Source organism: Cervus canadensis, chromosome 1 (genome assembly GCF_019320065.1).
Source record: "Cervus canadensis isolate Bull #8, Minnesota chromosome 1, ASM1932006v1, whole genome shotgun sequence".
NCBI lineage: Eukaryota > Metazoa > Chordata > Mammalia > Artiodactyla > Cervidae > Cervus > Cervus canadensis.
In genome coordinates, this window is record NC_057386.1 from 56848420 (window position 1) to 56869370 (window position 20951).

The 20951-nt window shown below is 36.4% G+C and overlaps 1 protein-coding gene across 1 annotated transcript; it reads left to right on the plus strand.

Moving 5' to 3' along the window:
* Positions 1 to 19322: 19322 nt before the first annotated feature.
* LOC122451135 (polyadenylate-binding protein-interacting protein 2) lies at positions 19323 to 20716 on the plus strand. The gene has a single exon (XM_043483721.1). The coding sequence runs from the start codon at positions 19457 to 19459 to the stop codon at positions 19829 to 19831; it is 375 nt and encodes a 124-aa protein (XP_043339656.1). The 5' UTR covers positions 19323 to 19456; the 3' UTR covers positions 19832 to 20716.
* The last annotated feature ends 235 nt before the right edge of the window (positions 20717 to 20951 follow it).

Genomic DNA, 20951 nt, shown 5'->3' on the forward strand with positions numbered 1-20951 from the left:
ACCTCACTCAGCCTTGCCCATTAGAGGAGAAATAAACAAACAAACAATAAGAAAAAAAAAAAAAACTCAGCACAAATCTCACCTTACATGAAACTTACACAAACCACTGTATCAACTTTAGTTCAGTCACTCAGTCGTGTCTGATTCTTTGCGACCCCATGAATCGCAGCATGCCAGGCCTCCCTGTCCATCACCAGCTCCTGGAGTTTACTCAAACTCATGCCCATCGAGTTGGTGATGCCATCCAGCCATCTCATCCTCTGTCGTCCCCTTCTCTTCCCACCCACAATCCCTCCCAGGATCAAGGACTTTTCCAATGAGTCAACTCATCGCATGAGGTGGCCAAAGTATTGGTGTTTCAGCTTCAGCATCAGTCCTTCCAATGAACACCCAGGACATATCTCCTTCAGGATGGACTGATTGGATCTCCTTGCAGTCCAAGGGACTCTCAAGAGTCTTCTCCAAACCACAGTTCAAAGCATCAATTTTTGGGCGCTCAGCTTACTTCACAGTCTAACTCTCACATCCATACACGACCACTGGAAAAACCATAGCCTTGACCATATGGACTTTCATTGGCAAAATAACGTCTCTGCTTTTTAATATGCTATCTGGGATGGTCATAACTTTCCTTCCAAGGAGTAAGCGTCTTTTAATTTCATGGCTAAAATCACCATCTGCAGTGATTTTGGCGCCCAAAAAAATACAGTCTGACACTGTTTCCACTGTCTCTCCATCTATTTCCCATGAGGTGATGGGACCAGATGCCATGATCTTAGTTTTCTGAATGTTAAGATTTAAGCCATTTTTTTTTACTCTCCTCTTTTACTTTCATCAAGAGGCTTTTTGGTTCCTTTTCACTTTCTGTCATAAGGGTGGCGTCATCTGCATATCTGAGGTTATTGATATTTCTCCCAACAATCTTAATTCCAGCTTGTGCTTCTTCCAGCCCAGTGTTTCTCATGATGTACTCTGATTATGTACTCTAACATAATATATAAGTTAAATAAGCAGGGTGACAATATACAGCCTTGATATACTCGTTTTCTCATTTGGAACCAGTCTGTTGTTCCATGTCCAGTTCTAACTGTTGATTCCTAACCTGTGTAGAGGTTTCTCAAGAGACAGGTCAGGTGGTCTGGTATTCCCATCTCCTTCAGAATTTTCCACAGTTTATTGTGATTCACACAGTTGAAGGCTTTGGCATAGTCAATAAAGCAGAAATATATGTTTTTCTGGAACTCTCTTGCTTTTTCAATGATCCAGCAGATATTGGCAATTTAATCTCTGGTTCCTCGGTCTTTTCTAATACCAGCTTGAACATCTGAAAGTTCTCTGTTCATGTATTGCTAAAGCCTGGTGTGGAGAATTGTGAGCATTACTTCACTAGCGTGTGAGATGAGTACAATTGTGCGGTAGTTTGAGCATTCTTTGGCATTGCCTTTCTTAGGGATTGGAATGAAAACGGACCATTTCCAGTCCTGTGGCCACTGCTAAGTTTTCCAAATTTGCTGGCATATTGAGTGCAGCACTTTCACAGCATCATCTTTCAGGAGTTGAAATAGCTCAACTGGAATTCCATCACATACACTAGCTTTGTTCATAGTGATGCTTTCTAAGGCCCACTTGACTTCACATTCCAGGATGTCTGGCTCTAGGTCAGTGATCACACCATTGTGATTATCCGGGTCATGAAGATCTTTTTTGTACAGTTATTCTGTGTATTCTTACCACCTCTTCTTAATATCTTCTGTTTCTGTTAGGTCCATACCATTTCTGTCCTTTATTGAGCCCATTTTTGCATGAAATGTTCCCTTGGTATCTCTAATTTTCTTGAAGAGATCTCTAGTCTTTCCCATTCTATTGTTTTCCTCTCTTTGCATTGATCGCTGAGGAAGGCTTTCTTATCTCTCCTTGTTATTCTTTGGAACTCTACATTCAAATGGGAATATCTTTCCTGTGCTCCTTTGCTTTTTGCTTCTCTTCTTTTCATAGCTATGTGTAAGGCCTCCTCAGGGAATCATTTTGCCTTTTTGCATTTCTTTTCCACGGGGATGGTCTTGAACCCTGTCTCCTGTACAATGTCACGAACCTCTATCCATAGTTCATCAGGCTCTCTGTCTATCAGATCTAGTTCCTTAAATCTATTTCTCACTTCCACTGTATATTCATAAGGAATTTTATTTCAGTCATACCTGAATGGTCTACTGGTTTTCCCTACTCTCTTCAGTTTAAGTCTGAATTTGGCAATAAGGACTTCATGATCTGAGCCACAGTCAGCTCCAGGTCTTGTTTTTGCTGACTGTATAGAGCTTCTCCATCTTTGGCTTCAAAGAATATAATCAATCTGATTTCATGTTGGCCATCTGGTGATGTCCATGTGTACAGGCTTCTCTTGTGTTGTTGGAAGAGTTGTCACTGCTATGACCAGTGTGTTCTCTTGGCAAAACTCTATAAACATTTGCCCTACTTTATTCTGTACTCCAAGGCCAAATTTGCCTGTTACTCCAGGTGTTTCTTGACTTCCTACTTTTGCATGCCAGTTCCCTATAATGAAAAGGACATCTTTTTTGGGTGTTAGTTCTAAAAGGTCTTGTAGATCTTCATAGAACCGTTCAACTTCGGCTTCTTCAGTGTTACTGGTTGGGACATAGGCTTGGATTACCGTGATATTGAATGGTTTGCCTTGGAAATGAACAGAGATCATTCTGCCATTTTTGAGATTGCATCCAGTTCCTTCATTTCGGACTCTTTTATTGACTATGATGGCTACTCCATTTCTTTTAAGGGACCCCTGCCCACAGTAGTAGATATAATGGTTGTCTGAGTTAAATTCACCCATTCCAGTCCATTTTAGTTTACTGATTCCTAGAATGTTGACATTCACTCTTGCCATCTTCTGTTTGACCACTTCCAATTTGCCTTGATTCATGGACTTAACATTCCATGGCTTATGGAGTATTGCTCTTTACAGCATCAAACCTTGCTTCTATCACCAGTCCCATCCACAACTGGGTATTGACAGAATGTGGTCCACTGGAGAAGGGAATGGCAAACCACTTCAATATTCTTGCCTTGAGAACCCCATGAACAGTATGAGAAGGCAGAATGATAGGATACTGCAAGAGAAACTCCCCAGGTTGGTAGGTGCACAATATGCTACTGGAGATCAGTGGATAAATAACTCCAGAATGAATGAAGGGATGGAGCCAAAGGAAAAACAATACTCAGTTGTGGATGGGACTGGTGATAAGGTCCAATGCTGTAAAGAGCAATATTGCATAGGACCAACTTTAGGAGGGCAGAAACCAAAAGGCAGAATTCAACTTGAAGCCTGGGAAAAGGAGAACTCAAACAAAATAAGTATATTTATATATATACACTTATACATATATATATATATATATATATATATATATATATATATATATATGGCAGAGAAATACTACACAAATTAAGGAACAAACTATAAACAAAGAAGTCCAAATAAATGAAGAGGAAGCATGCAAACTACCAAAAATAATTCATTATAATGATATTAAAGATGATCATAAACCTTGAAAACAAAACGGAGGAAAGGTATGAATCAATTCACAAAGACCAAGGAGAACTAAAACAAATAAACATACAGAGACAAATGACACAATAACTGAAATTAAAAATATTCTGGAAGGAATCAATAGCAGAATATCTGAAGCAGAAGAACGAATCAGTGAGCTGGAAGATAAAATGATGGAAATAATTTCTGAAGAGTAGAATAAAGTAAAAAGAAGAAAAATAACTGAGGGTAGTCTCAGAAACTTCTGGGACAATGTAAAATGCACCAACATTCGAATTGTATGGTTCCCAGTAGAAGAGAAAAAGAAAGTGTAAGAGAAAAATTTTGAAGAGATTATACTTGAAAATTTCCCCAACATTGAAAAGAAATAGTCAATCAAGTCCAAGAGGCACAAAGAATCCCATACAGGATAAACCCAAGGAGAAACACACACTAATCAACTAACAAAGACTAAACACAAAGAAAGAATATTGAAAGCAGCAAGGGAAAAATAACATGTAACATACAAGGGACAAAAAGTGAAAAAGTAACATTCAAGGGAAATCCCATATGCTTAACAGCTTATGTTTCAGCAGAAATTCTGCAGGCCAGAAAAGAATGGCAGGATATGTTTAAAGTACTGAACAGGAACAATTTACAACCAAGATTGCTGTACCTGGCAAAGATATCATTCAAAATTAATTTCATTTAAAATAAATAAATAAAAATATTTTCAGATCAACAAAAGTTAAAAGAATCCAGTACCACCAAACCAGCTTTACAAGAAATGTTAAAGGGACTTGTATAGTCAAGCATTGCAAGAGAAGGAAAAAGATCTACAAAATTAACCTCAAACAAAATGGCAATAGGAACATCTATATCAATAATCACTTTAAATTTAAATGGATTAAATGTTCTAATAAAAATACAAATACTGTCAGAATGAATACAAAAACAAGACGCATATATATATGCTGTCTACAAGAAACCCACTTCAGACCTAAAGAAACATATAGACTGAAAGTGAGAGGTTGGAAAATATATTCCATGCACACAGGAAGCAAAAGAAAGCTGGAGTAGGAATACATATTAGACAAAATAGACCTTAAGATAAAGAAGATTACAAGAGATAAGGAAGGACACTACATAATAATCAAGGGATTAATCCAAGAGGAAGACATGACAATTGTAAATATCTGTGCACCCAACATAGGAGCACCTCAATACATAAGAGAAACACTAGCAGACATAGAAGAAGAAACTGACAGTAACACAATATTAGTAGGAGACTTTAACAGCCCACTCACACCAATGGACAGATCATCAAAATAAAAAATGCATAAAGAAACACAAGTCTTAAATGATGCATTAGATGAGATGATTTCATTGATATCTTCAGGACACTCCATTCAAATGCAGAAGAATACACCTTCTTCTCAAGTGCACATGGAACATTCTCCAGGATAGACCACATCTTGGGTCTTAAATCAAACCTCAGTAAACTTGAGAAAACTGAAATTGTATCAAGCATCTTCTCTGACCACAACACTAGGAAATTAGATATTGATTGCAAGAAGAAAACCATAAGAAACACAAACACATGGAGATTAAACAACATGTTTCTAAATAACCAGCAAGTTACTGAAGTAATCAAAAGGGAAATAAAAAAAATCTAGAAACAAATGACAATGAAAACAGGAAAACTCAAAACCTATGGGATGCAGCAAAATTAGTTCTAAGAGGGAAGTTAATAGCAATAAAATCCTACCTCAAGCAACAAGAAAAAAAAAAAAAAAAACACGTTGAATAGACAACCTAACTTTGTGCCTAAAGAACTGGAAAAAGAAGAAAAACAACAACAACAACAACAAAGTAAAAAATAGTAGAAAGAAAGAAATCATAAAGATCTGAGCAAAAATAAATGAAAAAGAAATGAAAGAAACAATAGTAAAGATTAATAAATCTAAAGCTGATTTTTTTTTTGAGAAGGTAAACAAAATTGACAAACTTCGCTAGATTCTTCAAGAAAAAAAGAAGAATCAAATAAAAAAAAATAGAAATGAGAAAGGAGAGTTTACAACAGAAAATTCAGAAATATAAAGTATTTAAAATGACTATTATGAACAAGTATATGGCAATAAAATTGATAATCTGAAAGAAATGGACAGATTCTTAGAAAAGTTCAATCTTCCAAAACTAAGTAAAGAAGAAATAGAAATTATGACCAACCCAATTAAAAGCACTGTAATTGAAGCAGTAATAAAAATCTCCCAAAAAGCAAAAGCCAACGACCAGATGGGTTCACAGAATTCTACCAAACAGTTAGAGAAGAGGTAATGTCTATCCTTCTAAAACTCTTTCAAAGATTTGCACAGGAATGAACACTTCCAAACTCATTCTATGAGGCCACCGTCACCCTGATAGCAAAACTAGACAAAGACAACACACACAAAAAGAAAACTACAGGCCAATATTACTGAAGAACATGGATGCAAAAGTTGTCAACCAATTTTAGCAAAAAGAATTCAACAACACATCAAAAGGCTCATACACCATAATCAAGTTGGGTGTATTCCATGGATGCAAGCTTTCTTCAATATATGTAAATCAATCATTGTGATTCACTATGTTAACAAATTGAAAGATAAAAACCATATCATAATTTCAATAGATGCAGAAACAGCCTTTGACAAAATTCAGCACATATTTATGATTAAAACTCTTCAAAAAATGGGCATAGAAGGAACCTACCACAACATAGTAAAGACCATACATGATAAGCCTACAGCAAACATTATCCTCAGTGGTGAAAAAGTGAAAGCATTTCCCCTAAGATCAGGAACAAGACAAGGGTGCCTACTTTCCCCACTATTATTCAACATAGTTCTGGAAGTCCTAGCTACAGCAATCAGAGAAGTAAAAGAAATAAAAGAATCCAGATTGGAAAACAAGAAGGAAAGCTTTCACTATTTGCAGATGACATGATACTTCACATAGAAAACCCTAAAGATAGTGTCAGAAAATTGCTAGAGCTAATCAGTGAATATAACAAAGTTGCAGAATACAAAAATCAATATATAGAAATCACTCAAATATCTGTACACTAACAAGGAAAAATTAGAGAGAGAAATTAAGGAATCAACTCCATTCAGCATTGCAACAAAAACAACAACAACAATGATAAATAAATATCTAGGAATAAACTTACCTAAGGAGACAAAAAAAAATTGTACACAGAAAATTATAAGACACTGATGAAACAAATGAGAGATGATGTAAATAGATATTCCATGTTCCTGAGTAGGAAGAATCAATATTGTGAAAACTACTGTACTACCAAACTGATTCTGCAGATTCAATGTGGTCCCTATCAAATTACTAATGACATTTTTCACAGAACTAGAACAACAACAACAACAAAAATCATATGGAAACACCAAAGGCCCCAAAAAGCCAAAGCAGTCTTGAGAAAGAAAACTGGACCTAGAGAAATCAACCTTCCTTACTTCAGATTATACTACAAAGCTGCAGTCATCAGGACACTATGATATTGGCACAAAATTAAAAATATAGGTCAGTGGAACAAGATAGAAAGCCCCAAAATAAATCCATGCACCCATGGGTACCTTATATATGACAAAGGAAGCAAGAATATACAATGGGGCAAAGACAGCCTCTTCAATAATTAATGCTTGGAAAACTGAACAGTTGCATGCAAAAGAAAAAAAAAAAAGAAATTAGAAAATCCATAACACCATACACAAACATAAACTTAAAATGGATTAAAGACCTAAATGTTACACCAGAAACTATACAACTCTTAGAGGAAAACATAGGAAGAACATTTGATGACATAAATCAAAGCAAATTCCTGTATAACCCACCACCTAGAATAATGGAAATAAAAACGAGAGTAAACAAATGTGACCTGTTTAAATGTAAAGGCTTTTGCACAGCAAGGGAAACCATAAACAAGGTGAAAAGACAACCCTCAAAATTGGAGAAAATAATAGCAAATGAAACAACTGACAAAGGAAAACAAACAACCCAATCAAAAAGTGGGGAAATGACCTAAACAGACATTTCTTCAAAGAAGACATATGGATGCCTAACAAACACATGAAAAGATGCTCAACATCGCTCATGATTAAAGAAATGCAAATAAAAGCTACAGTGAGATATCACCTCACACCAGTCAGAATGCCCATCATCAAAATGTCTAGAAACAATAAATGCTGGAGAGGGTGTGAGAATGTAAATTGATACAGTCACAATGGAAGAAGGTATGAAGATTCCTTAAAAAACTCGGAATAAAACCACCATATGACACAAGAATCCCATTCTTAGGCATATATCCTGAGAAAACCAAAATTGAAAAAGACATATTATTTTGTATCCCATCGTTCGTTGCAGCATTATTTACAATAGCTGGAACATGGAAGCAACCTAGATGTCCATCAACAGATGAATGGATAAAGAAGTTGTGTACATATACACAATGGAATATCACTTAGCTATTAAAAAGGGACAACTTTGAGTCAGTTATAATGAGATGGATGAATCTAGAACCTATTATACAGAGTGAAGTAAGTCAGAAAGAGAAAGAGAAATATCATATTCTAATGCATATATATGGAACCTAGAAAAATGGTAATGACTGAAAAATTTACTTACAGGGCAGCAATGAAGAAACAGACATAGAGAATAGACTTATGGACATGGGGAGAGGGGAGGAGAGGGTGAGATGTATGGAGAGAGTAACATGGAAATTTAATTACAATATGTAAATAGATAGCCAATGGGAACTTGCTATATGGCTAGGAAACTCAAACAGGGGCTCTATATCAACCTAGAAGTGTAGGATGGGGAGGGAGATGGGAGCAAAGTTCAAAAGGGAGCAGACATAGGTATACCTAAGGCTGATTCAGGTTGAGGTTTGACAGAACAGAAAATTCTGTAAAGCAATGATCCTTCAATTATCCTTTAAAAAATAAATTAGTTAAGAAAAAATAAAGAAAATTGGAAATATCAAGGGAACATTTGACCCAAAGATGGGCACAGCAAAGGACAGAAATAATAGAGACATAGTAGATATTGAAGAGATCAAGAAGAAATGTGGAAAAAAAAAATACATGGAACTGTAAAAAAAAGAAAAAAAAAATCTTAAAGAACTGGATTAGTATGATGTTGTGGTCAGTCACCTAGAACCAGACATTCTGGAGTGTGAAGTCAAGTGGACCTCAGGAAGCACTGCTGCTTATAAAGCTAGTGGATGCAATGGAGTTTCAGTAGAGCTATTCAAAACCCTAAAGGATGATGCCATCAACGTGTTGCAGTCACTATGTCAGCAAATCTGGGAGACCCAGCAGTGGCCACAGGACAGGAAAAGGTCAGTCCTCATTCCAATTTCAAAGAAGGGCAGTACTAAATAATCTTCATACTATTGAACAATTGTACTTATCTCCCATGCTGGTAATGCCAGGCTTAAAATTGTGCATGCTAGGCTCCACCGTTAAGCCAATCAAGAACTTCTAGATGTCCAAGTTGAGTTTAGAAAAGGCAGAGGAACCAGAGATCAAATTGCCAGTATTTGCTGCATCATAGAGAAAACAAGGGAATTTCAAAAAACATCTCCCTCTGTTTCATTGACTACACAAAGCCTTTGACTGTGTAGATCATAACAAACTGTGGAAAACTCTTCAAGATGTGGGAATACCAGACCATCTTACCTGTCTCCTGAGAGACATGCATGTGGATCAAGAAGCAACAATTAGAACCCTGTATGGAACAACTGACTGGTTCAGGACTGAGAAAGGAGTATGATAGGGTTGTCTGCTGTCACTCTGTTTGTTTGACCTATATGCTGAGCACATCATGAGAAATGCCGGGGTAGATGAATAACAAGCTTGAATAAACTTTGGTTGGAGGAACATCAGCAACCTCAAATTTGCAGATGATACCACTCTAATGCCAGAAAGTGAAGGGGAACTAAGGAGCCTCTTTATTAGGGAAAAGGAGAGTGGACGAGCCAGCTTAAAACTAAATATTAAAAAAAGAAAAAAGAAAGAAAAGAAAAAACTAAGATCATGCCATCCGGCCCCATCACTTCATGGTAAATTGAAGGGAAAGAGGTGGATGCAGTGACAGATTTCCTCTTCATGGGCTCCAAAATCAGTGCAGATGGTGACTGCAGCCATGAAATCAGAAGATGATTGATTCTTGGCAGGAAAACTGTGACAAACCTGGACAGCATGTTGAAAAGCAGAGGCATTACTCTGCCAACAAACATCCATGTTGTCAAGGATATGGTCTTCCCAGTGATCACATACAGTTGTGAGAGCTGGACTGTAATGAAGGCAGAACACCAAAAAGTTGATATACCTTTGAACTGTGGTGCTGGAGAAGACTCCTGAAAGTCTCTTGGACAGTAAGGAGATGAAATCAGTCAATCTTAACTTAATATTCAGAGTTAATCAACTCTGAATATTCACTGGAAGGATGATGCTGAAGATGAAGCTCCAGTATTTTGGTCATCTGATTCAAACAGCCTACTCACTGGAAATGTCCCTGATGCTGGGAAAGATTGAGGGCAGAAGGAGAAGAGGGCATCAGATGACGAGATGGCTGGATGGCATCACTGATGCAGTGCACATGAAGGTGACAAACTCTGGGAGATGGTGAAGGACAGGGATGCCTGGTGTGCTGCAGTCCCTTGGATCATGAAGAACTGCACACAACTGGGTGACTGAACACACACACACATCTTGTTATAGAGGTAGAACTGTATTTGTAGTTTATAGGTGTAAGCACAAATACAGTTTCAGAAAAGATAATTTGACTTTCATTTAATAGTAAAAAAATAATTAGAAAGCCATTTGCTATTTCATAAAATTATTAAAAGGAGTTTTTTTGTACATATATGTTAAGGCATACATTTATTTGCATATGTATATTTGTATGAAAAATAAGGCACATTTGCTTTATCTTTAGAAAACTTAACAACCGTTCTCCCTTAAAACTATCAAAGGTTTACTGCTAGCATCTCTGATTGATAAATATGCCATGGTCTATGAGTAGTTACATATGTACAGATATACACTAGGTAAAATTATAAGATGGCAAGTGACACAGTGGTAAAAATTCACCTGCTAATGAATGCAGGAGATGCAAGAGATGCATGTTTAATCCCTGGGTCATGAAGATCCTCTGGAAAAGGAAATGCCAACCCACTAAAGTGTTATTGTTTGGGAAATACAAAGAGTTGGACACGACTGAACATGCACTGCATAATATAAAAATAGGCAGAAGAATTAAACAGAAATTACACAAAGGAAGATATACAAACAGCAAAAAGTATCTGAAAAGATGATCAGTGTTAGTCATCACATAAATCCACATTACAACCCCAGTGAAATTATATTACAAATCCATTATAAGAGTTAAAATCATGAGCTTCCATTTATTACTACACCATTTTTGGAGACAGGATTCATTATTTCATTGAATTTCATTGACTCTTTTACTGAAAACCAATTGATCACATACAAGTGAAACTATTTCTCAATTCCCAGTTCTGTTACATTGAAAATCTCCACTTTCACTAAATACCTTATTTGCTGTAACTTTTGTGGCATATCTTAAAATCAAGTAGTTTCTCCTCTAATAGTATTCTATGTCAAAATTACTTTGGCCATTCTTAATGTTTTGGTATTTCATTTGTTTTTGTTATTGTTGTTCAGTCTCCAAGTCGTGTCCAACTCTTTGGGGCCCCATAGCCTACAGCACATCAGGCTACCCTGTCCATCACCAACTCCCAAGGCCTACTCAAACTCAAGTCCATTGCGTTGGTGATGCCATCCATCCAACCATCTCATCCTCTGTCAGCCCCTTCTCCTCCTGCCTTCAATCATTCCCAGAATCAGGGTCTTTTCCAATGTGTCAGTCCTTCGCATCAGGTGGCCAAAGTATTGGAGGTTCATCTTTAACATCTGTACTTCCAATGAATATTCAGGACTGATTTCCTTTAGGATTGACTGGTTGGATCGCCTTGCAGTCCAAGGGACTCTCAAGAGTCTTCTCCAACACCACAGTTCAAAAACATAAATTCTTCAGCACTCAGCTTTCTTTATAGTCCAACTCTCACATCCACACATGACTATTGGAAAAATCAAAGCTTTGACTAGACAGACCTTTGCCGGTAAAATAATGTATCTGCTTTTTAATATGCTGTCTACGCTGGTTATAGCTTTTCTTCCAAGGAGCAAGTGTCTTTTAATTTCATGGCTGCAGTGACCATCTGCAGTGGTTTTGGAACCCCCCCAAAATAAAACCTCTCACTTGTTGCTCAAATTCATTTCCATTGAGTTGGTGATGTTATCCTAATACTATTAGGTGATGCTCCTCTAATGGTATTCTATTTCAAATTTGCTTTGGACATTCATAGTCATTTGGGGTTTCAAATAAATTTTATAAATATCTTTTCATTTTCTTAAAAGAAAACCTGCTCTGCTGAAATTTTGTATGAAAATGTATCAGATCTAATCATATCACTTAGAAATAATAGATAAATAATTTGGTAATATAGTATCATGTGTGCATGCTCAGTCATGTCTGAGTCTTTGTGAACCCATGGACTGTAGCCTGCCAGTCTCCTCTGTCCATGAAATTTTCCAGGCAAGAATTCTAGAATGGATTGACATTTCCTACTCCAGGGGATCTTCCCCATCTAAGGACTGAGCTCACATCTCTTGCATCTCTTTCATCTCCTCATTGGCATGAAGATTCTTTACCACTAGTGCCCTTGAAGTGAAGTGAAAGTTGCTCAGTCATGTCTGACTCTTTGCAACCCCATGAACTATACAGTCCATGGAATTCTTTAGGCCAGAATATTGGAGTGAATAGCCTTTCCTTTCTCCAGGGGATCTTCCCAACTCAGGTATCAAACACAGGTCTCCTGCATTGTAGGCAGATACTTAACCACTGAGCCACAAGGGAAGCCCCCACCACCACAAAAGACAGACAAGAGTGCCATGACTCGGATATAATATATTAAAATGCAAATGAACAAGCTACTGATAGAACAGGGATGAGTCCTACAAGCATGTTTTTGAGTACAAGAACCCAAAATCAAGCTGTTCCCTTTTTTAGGTATCAGTGTAAGAGAAACTAGTTGACATGCAGTTGTCTCTAGAATACCTCTGAATAGTGAGAATGTCAGTGAGAAATATTTATACTATGCTTGGAATTAGAGGAGTTGTATCTAAATCTTAACTTGCCTACACATTGTCTAGGTATTAGGTTTAGCAAATTCTTGCCTCCTAAAAGTCTTAGTTTGTTGATCTAGTAAGCAGAGGTAAAAGTAGGATTTGTGTAAAGGGTTTTTTTTTTTTTTTTTTTTTTTTAAGATAGCATATGTGGAAGCCCCTGAAAGAGCACCTGACATATGGTTATAGCTCAATAAATGTTACCTGACTCCAAATCACAAAATAACATTAAATCAGCATTTTGGTCACAGTGACCTTTCAACACCCTCAAAAAATTATACCAGATGGCAGCTGAAACCTTCTGGTCATAAATAGGACTGGTCATAAATAGAGAGTGTGTTATTCATGCCCTGTCTGACTTCACCACCTGCTATCACCTGGCATAAATGTAGACTTGAGAAATGGGAATTTTCTCTTTTGGATATAATTTAAACTGACACCAACCTTCTCACCAAGTTCTGGATTTGAAGGGAATATTGCCTCACCAGAACTATGATGTTGGAAAATGCTGACTAACTGAACACTTAAGTTTTCAGTTACTATTAAATTCTAATGAACATAAAATCCACATTAACATCTAATTAAGTCATTATGATTAGTGCTGCACAATGCATACTTAATCATCTTGGATACCTTAACATACTTTTATCTTTGAGGAAACTGAACTCATTAAATACTGCTATTTGCTGAACAGATCATAAGAACTTTATGATGCAGAATGACTAACATCATTGACCTCTTTATAATGTTTTCCAAAAACTGAATACTCTACCAGTGGGGGATTACTCTAGAGAAATACTGCTCTTTTTTTTGGGGGGGGGGTAGTTCTTTACCTAGGTATAAATTTTGTATTTACTTATGCCTAGTTTGGGCTTCCCTTGTGGCTCAGCTAGTAAAGAATCTGTCTGCAATGCGGGAGACCTGAGTTCAATCCCTGGGTTCGGAAGATCTGCTGGAGAAGGGAAAGGCTACCCACTCCAGTATTCTGGCCTGGCGAATTCCATGGACTGTATAGGCCTTGGGGTCACAAAGAGTTGGACACGACTGAGCGACTTTCACTTCACTTCACTTATGCCTAGATCAATATATAATGAGGAATTCACCACAAAGGAGCAATCACTAGACATTCTAAGTTACTGAAAAAGCTACTTGTTCAAATGGGAGTGCATATCTGTGTTTAGAATAAAGACTTATTCTTCATCTGGATCATTGGTACAGTATTGATATTGACATTGTTAAACCAATATTTTATTGTCCAGATACAGTGCATCTATTACACAACTGATGGAAACATATGCACAGATAAATTTTCACTTTCATTGAATATAAACTTTGGACCTCTGCTTCAATCTCAACATGTACTTTTGTAGGGTATGGAATTTTGGATTTGTAACTTAGACTCTGAACTTCAATGTCATTATCTATAGAATGGAATGGGCATGCATGTTGCACAAACCAGAAACTTACAGATGTTTAAAGTATAAATATACATATTTATACATAGTATAAATTTATAAATATTTATGTAATTAAATACATACAATATATATACTACCCATTAAATCACAGCTTTAGTCATCGTTTGTTTGTAGTATTGTGGGCTATGGTTTTTCCAGTGGTCATGCATGGATGTGAGAGTTCGACTGTGAAGAAAGCTGAGCACTGAAAAATTGATGCTTTTGAACTGTGGTGTTGGAGAACACTCTTGAGAGTCCCTTGGACTGCAAGGAGATCCAATCAGTCCATCCTAAAGGAGATAAGTCCTGGGTGTTCATTGGACAGACTGATGTTGAAGCTGAAACTCCAATACTTTGGCCACCTCATGCGAAGAGTTGACTCATTGGAAAAGACCCTGATGCTGGGAGGGATTGGGGGCAGGAGGAGAAGGGGACAACAGAAGATGAGATGGCTAGATGGCATTACCACCTCAATGGGCATGAGTTTGAGTAAACTCCAGGAGTTTGTGATGGACAGGGAGGCCTGGCATGCTGCGATTCATGGGGTCGCAAAGAGTCAGACACGACTGAGTGACTGAACTGAACTGAACTGACTGAATATTAATATTGATAATAAATTAAATATAATCTGAAATTGTTATTGTTATAATTGTGTTTCCCTTTCTACTAATTTCTTTCATATCTGTTTCTTTTTATCATCTGAAATTTTATAATTGCTTTGCAAGTTAACAGATACATTTCACCACCAGGGAAGTAGAAAAGAGGTGCTATATCAGGTTATTTTCTCCTAGAGTTTCCTGATGTTGTGTAAAGAGACATTGGTATTAAGACAGCATCATTTTAGGACCTAAGCAAGTCTTGGGTATAATGCTGCAAGGAGTAATATGAATATGCTTAAAAAGCTACAGATTACAGAAAAGAGGAAGGTGAAAGTGTATTTGCAATGATTAATCACTAGAATCCTTTTATTCAAAGTTATTTATTTTCAAAATCATATTCTTCCTTTGTTCACATCGGAAGACCTCTGCCTATCATCCCTTGCATCAAAAGGCCTCGCCTGCCCCCACCCTGGGCTCACATGGTCAAGTGGGGAAAGTTGTGCTAGATCTAGGCTGTTTAGTTATAACTTGACAACTAGAAACTCAACAGGTTTCTACATTTATCCAACTTTTGATGTTGCCTCAGGACTTGAGTAAAAGACCTAAGTTAAATTCTATGATGTTTGGAATTATATTTTATTTTATTCCTATACCTGTGTAGTGTAAAGGAATATTTAGATGGTATTATTTTTATGTTTTCTTACTTGTAATTGCCTTATATCAACTTCAGGTTAACACCTGAATTTATATTCTCTTCAAATGTGGCCAGGAAAGTAACTTCAAGTTCACTTTCCCAAGTTTTATTTCCTGTCTGTAATGGGATTCCTCTATGTACAGTTATTTTTAACCTGCCTTCTGAGAAACCTGTATGCAGATCAGAAAGTAACAGTTAGAACTGGACATGGAACAACAGACTGGTTCCAAATTGGGAAAGGAGTATGTCAAGGTTGTGTATTGTCACACTGCTTGTTTGACTTATATGCAGAGTACATCTTGTGAAATGCCAGACTGTATGAAGCACAAGCTGGAATCAAGAATGCTGAGAGAAATATCAGTAACCTTAAATATGCAGATGACACCACCCTTATGACAGAAAGTGAAGAACTAAAGAGCCTCCTCATGAAAGTGAAAGAGGAGAGTAAAAACGTAGGCCTGAAACTCAACATTTAGAAATTTAAGATCATGGCATCTGGTCCCATCACTTCAAGGCAAATAGATGGGGTAACAGTGGAAACAGTGGGAAACATTATTTTGGGGAGGGGGACTCCAAAATCACTGCAGATGGTGACTGTAGCCATGAAATTAAAAGATGCTTGTTCCTTGGAAGAAAAGCTATGACCAACCTAGACAGCATATTAAAAAACAGAGACATTACTTTGCCACCAAAGGACCATCTGGTCAAAGCTATGTTTTTTCCAGTAGTCATGTATAGATGTGAGAGTTGGACTTTATACAAAGAAAGCTGAGAGCCAAAGAATTGATGCTTCTGAATTGTGGTGTTGGAGAAGACTCTTGAGAGTCCCTTGGACAACAAGGAGATCCAACCAGTCCATCCTAAAGGAAGTCAACCCTGAATATTCATTGCAAGGACTGATGCTGAAACTGAAACTCCAATATTCTGGCTACCTGATGTGATGGATGTACTCATTGGAAAAGACCCTGACACTGAAAAAGACTGAAGGCTGGAGGAGAAGGGGATGACAGAGGATGAAGTAGTTGGATGACATCACTGACTCTAAGGACATGAGTTTGAGTAGTCTCCAGCAGTTGGTGATGGACACAGAAGCCTGGCATTCTTCAATCCATGGGGTCACAAAGAGTCAGACACGACTGAGGGACCGAACTGAACTGAGCAGTTATTTTTTATTATTCTCATTTAACATTTTAAGAAACTGAAAATCAGAAAGATAAGTTTCTTGTGTCTTTGAATAATTTTTGTACAATGGCACTAAAATTTTTAAAATTCATTTAATATTTACTTAGTCCCCATTTTCTCCCTATACAGTTTTCTAGTGAACAAAATGGGCAAAAAAAATGTGGTCCATAAACTAGCAAAGGAAAACATTTTTATATATAGAAGAATATTAAAAGCTGCAATGCTATAAAATAAATTAAAATTTTTATAATGTGATAAATAAAATCTCAGGAAGCTACTTTTGATTAGATAAGAAAAGCAATATATAATATTTATATAAGGTTTTTGGTTGTTTTTTTGTTTTTGTTTTCGTTTTTGTTTTCTGTGAAAGGAGAGAGATGAAGAATGTTTGGGAAAATAGGAGATAGGCAGAAGTGGTTTTTCTGTCAGAGCCTGAACATCTTGGCAGATTTGTTGTTTTGGGGGCCCTAGGAATCATGAGTTGGACAACCAAAGTTAAACACATACGCTCACCATGAAGGTCAAAGTATTAGTATATTATTATGAAAGATTAAAATAAGGGGATAGGATAAGAGAGGAGAGGCTGAGTTCTCATCACAAGGAGAATGTTGTCTTATTTTTAACTATATGAAATGATGGATGTAAACTAAACCTGTTATTATAATTATTTCACAATATAGGTAAATCAAACCATCATGCTGTACACCTTAAACTTATATGATGTAGGTCAATTACTTCACACACATACACGCACACACACACACATTGGGGGAAAAGGAAGGGAGCTGAAATGTTAGACAGAGTTCTCAAAGTAGACAAAGTCAAGGTAGCAAGGGTCAGGAGAAAACTGCACTTTTAAGGTGAACTCTTTTTGTTTCTCATTTGCTGGAATTATAATGGACAGAGTGGGCATTCAACAGATATTTCTATACTAAAGTAAAGAAGTCTGTGCCCTGCTAACAATTTGTAAAAAGTAAGTAATTTTATGATTTTCAGAAAATACCACATAAGACATGGTAAAAAAAATAACTGTATATAGTGTAATTAGGAGGCAAAAACATGTCATGTAAAAGAGAAATGGAAATTACAATTCTAAGAGGCTTTTTCTAGGTGCACTGACTATGAGGCCAACGACTGAAAGACTATTCTAAGACATCAATGCATAATGGAGCTCAAGCTGAATGTTTTATTTTGTGCTTGAGTCAGGAACACCTCAGAAACTGATCAAATCTGAGCAATCAATAGAAGGCGTTAATGATTTTTCCTAAAAAAAACAAAGCTTCATATTAAGGGTTAGATAGGATCTGTTAGCCACTAGAGCAAGTTACTAATATAATGGCAATCCTTGAGACTAGTGGAGGTAATTCACATAGAATGATATCCATATATGGCACGAAATGAAAGACTTCAAACTATTGTGCCACAGACAAAAAGATAGACTAATTGGACCTATGTAATCAAAGAAAATTAGTATTTAAAACATAAGAAAAGCCAAGCAAATCCAAGAATGATACATTTCTATATTGCCTTAAACGTTGTAAATCAAGAGATAGAAAGCAATAAGATGTGATTTCTGAAACTCTACACTTTTAAATTGTTAAATAAAGAAAAGAGTTTCATAGGTACAGGGAAAAAATATACTTTTATTGGCACAAAATTTAAACACAGTTTTGATGAGTCATAAAACTCATTGTTTATACCCATGTAACAATCATTTCAATTAAGAAATAAAATAATGCAATCACTCTGACTACTTCCCTTGTGTCACTTTAAATAAGTCTCCTCCCACTCCAAACATCATCAAGATTCTAGTTTGTAGCACTAGAGTTTAATTTTACTTGTTCTTAAATTCCATCTGTATGGAATGAGAGAATATATCCCTCATATCTGGCTTTTTTCCCTCAATGTATGTTGAGATTCATTAGTTATGCATGTTTTACTTGGTAAATTGATTTGGTGCAGTGTAGTAATCTATATTTGACTATGCCCATGATAGTTAATCCATTTTCTGGTTAAATGGACAATTTTTCATTGTGGAGCTGGACAGTTTCACTGTGAAGCCCTATCAATGAAGTTACAAATAATATTTCTGTCCTTTTATAGATGTATATTTAACTTTTCTTGGATAAACACCTTAGAGTGGAATTTCATTGTCACAGAGTAGGTATATGTTTAAATAATATGACATGTAAATTGTTTTTGCAAAATTATCCTAAAACTTTATATTCCTGAAGAAATCAATAACAACACAAAAACAGAAATATACCTCAGTAGCACAAGATAGAAAGTTCAGAAATTGTTGCAAGCACTTCTGGTCACCTAATCTATGACAAAGGAGGCAAGAATGCATAGTGGAGATAAAAGCTAACAAGTGCTGCTCAGAAAACTGAATGTAAAAGAATGAAACACCCACACCATACATAAAATAAATTCAAAATGGATTAAAAGCCTGAATATAAGGCCAAATAATATAAAACTTTTAGAGAAAAACATATGGAGGACACACTCTGACATAAACTGCAGCAATACCTTTATCAATCCCCTTTCTAGAGTAATTAAAATAAAAACAAAAATGAACAAATAAGAGAAGGGAGGCTGCGGGCGAAGCGCGCGTCGAGCGGGGGAGCGGCGCTGCTTGTGGAGATCCGCGGAGGCCGACCGGATTCGTTGGCTGCCGTCCCCGCTGCCGTGCACTGGATTAAAAACTACATCTAACGCCAACCATGAAAGATCCAAGTCGCAGCAGTACTAGCCCAAGCATCATCAATGAAGATGTGATAATTAACGGTCATTCTCATGAAGATGACAATCCATTTGCAGAGTACATGTGGATGGAAAATGAAGAGGAATTCAACAGACAGATAGAAGAGGAGTTATGGGAAGAAGAATTTATTGAACGCTGTTTCCAAGAAATGCTGGAAGAAGAAGAGGAACATGAGTGGTTTATTCCAGCTCGAGATCTCCCACAAACTATGGACCAAATCCAAGACCAGTTTAATGACCTTGTTATCAGTGATGGCTCTTCCCTGGAAGATCTTGTGGTCAAGAGCAATCTGAATCCAAATGCAAAGGAGTTTGTTCCTGGGGTGAAGTACTAAAATATTTGAGTAGACGGGGCCCTCTTTTGGTGGATGTAGCACAATTTCCACACTGTGAAGGCAGTATTAGAAGACTTAATTGTAAAAGCTCTCTCTTGTCACTGTGTTACACTTATGCATTGCCAAAGTTTTGTTAGTCTTGCATGCTTAATAAAAGTGCTGAGACTGTTATTAAGTAAAAAGCTGTCAAACATTTACTGAGAATAGAATTGGCCCCATGGCTTGAAATGAAAACAGCAAGGAAAGAAGCACCAGTCAAGTTGTGATAAAGCACCAAATTAAATGATCTCTAAATCTAAATTAAATTCTACTTGTTAAGTGAGTTTCTCAGTTCAGTCTTAAATTTGCGTTCCCATCAAAAAGAATCTCCTTTTTCTGAAGAAGGCTTGCTGGTTAATTGGAATAATTCAGTATAGACATTTAAGTATGTCTTTAGTTACTGAGGTTACAAGGTAGTGAACCTAAGTCTCCTGGCTTTTACAGTGTGTTATCATGTAAGAAAATACTGAATTATCCTAGTGTTACATCTAAGAAAGTATGTGATTTGAGAATTCCATCCTTTTCTAAGGAGTCATTGCATCATAGCTATTACCTGCGTAAAATCTAACATTTGACCAACCCATAATTCAATTGAACAAAGAAATTGTTATATAATTTGAGTGGTGCTTTTCCTTGCTTTGTTAACCATCACTACAATAGTCTGCAGCACAACTTTTCTTTTAACAAAGCTAGAACAGTTTTGGCTTCTTAAACTTCTTATTTGGGTAGGTTAAGCTGCCATACGTGTTCAGTGTGAATAGTGTTTAAGTTGAAAATATTGTAAAAAAATTATATTTTTTCAAAAATATTTAAAAAAATAAATAATAGTAGAACTGAAAAAAAAAATGAACAAATAAGACTTAATCAAATATAAAAGTTTTTGTGTAACAAAGGACATCATACATAAAGCCAAAATAAAGCCCTCAAGATGGGAGAAAATGCAAATGAAGTGGCTGACAAAGGGTTAATTTCTAGAATATACAAACAGCTCATGTAGCTCAATATACAAAAAGTAAACAATTGAACAAAAAAAGAATGGGAAGAAGATCTAAATAGACATTTCCAAAAGAAAGCATTCAGA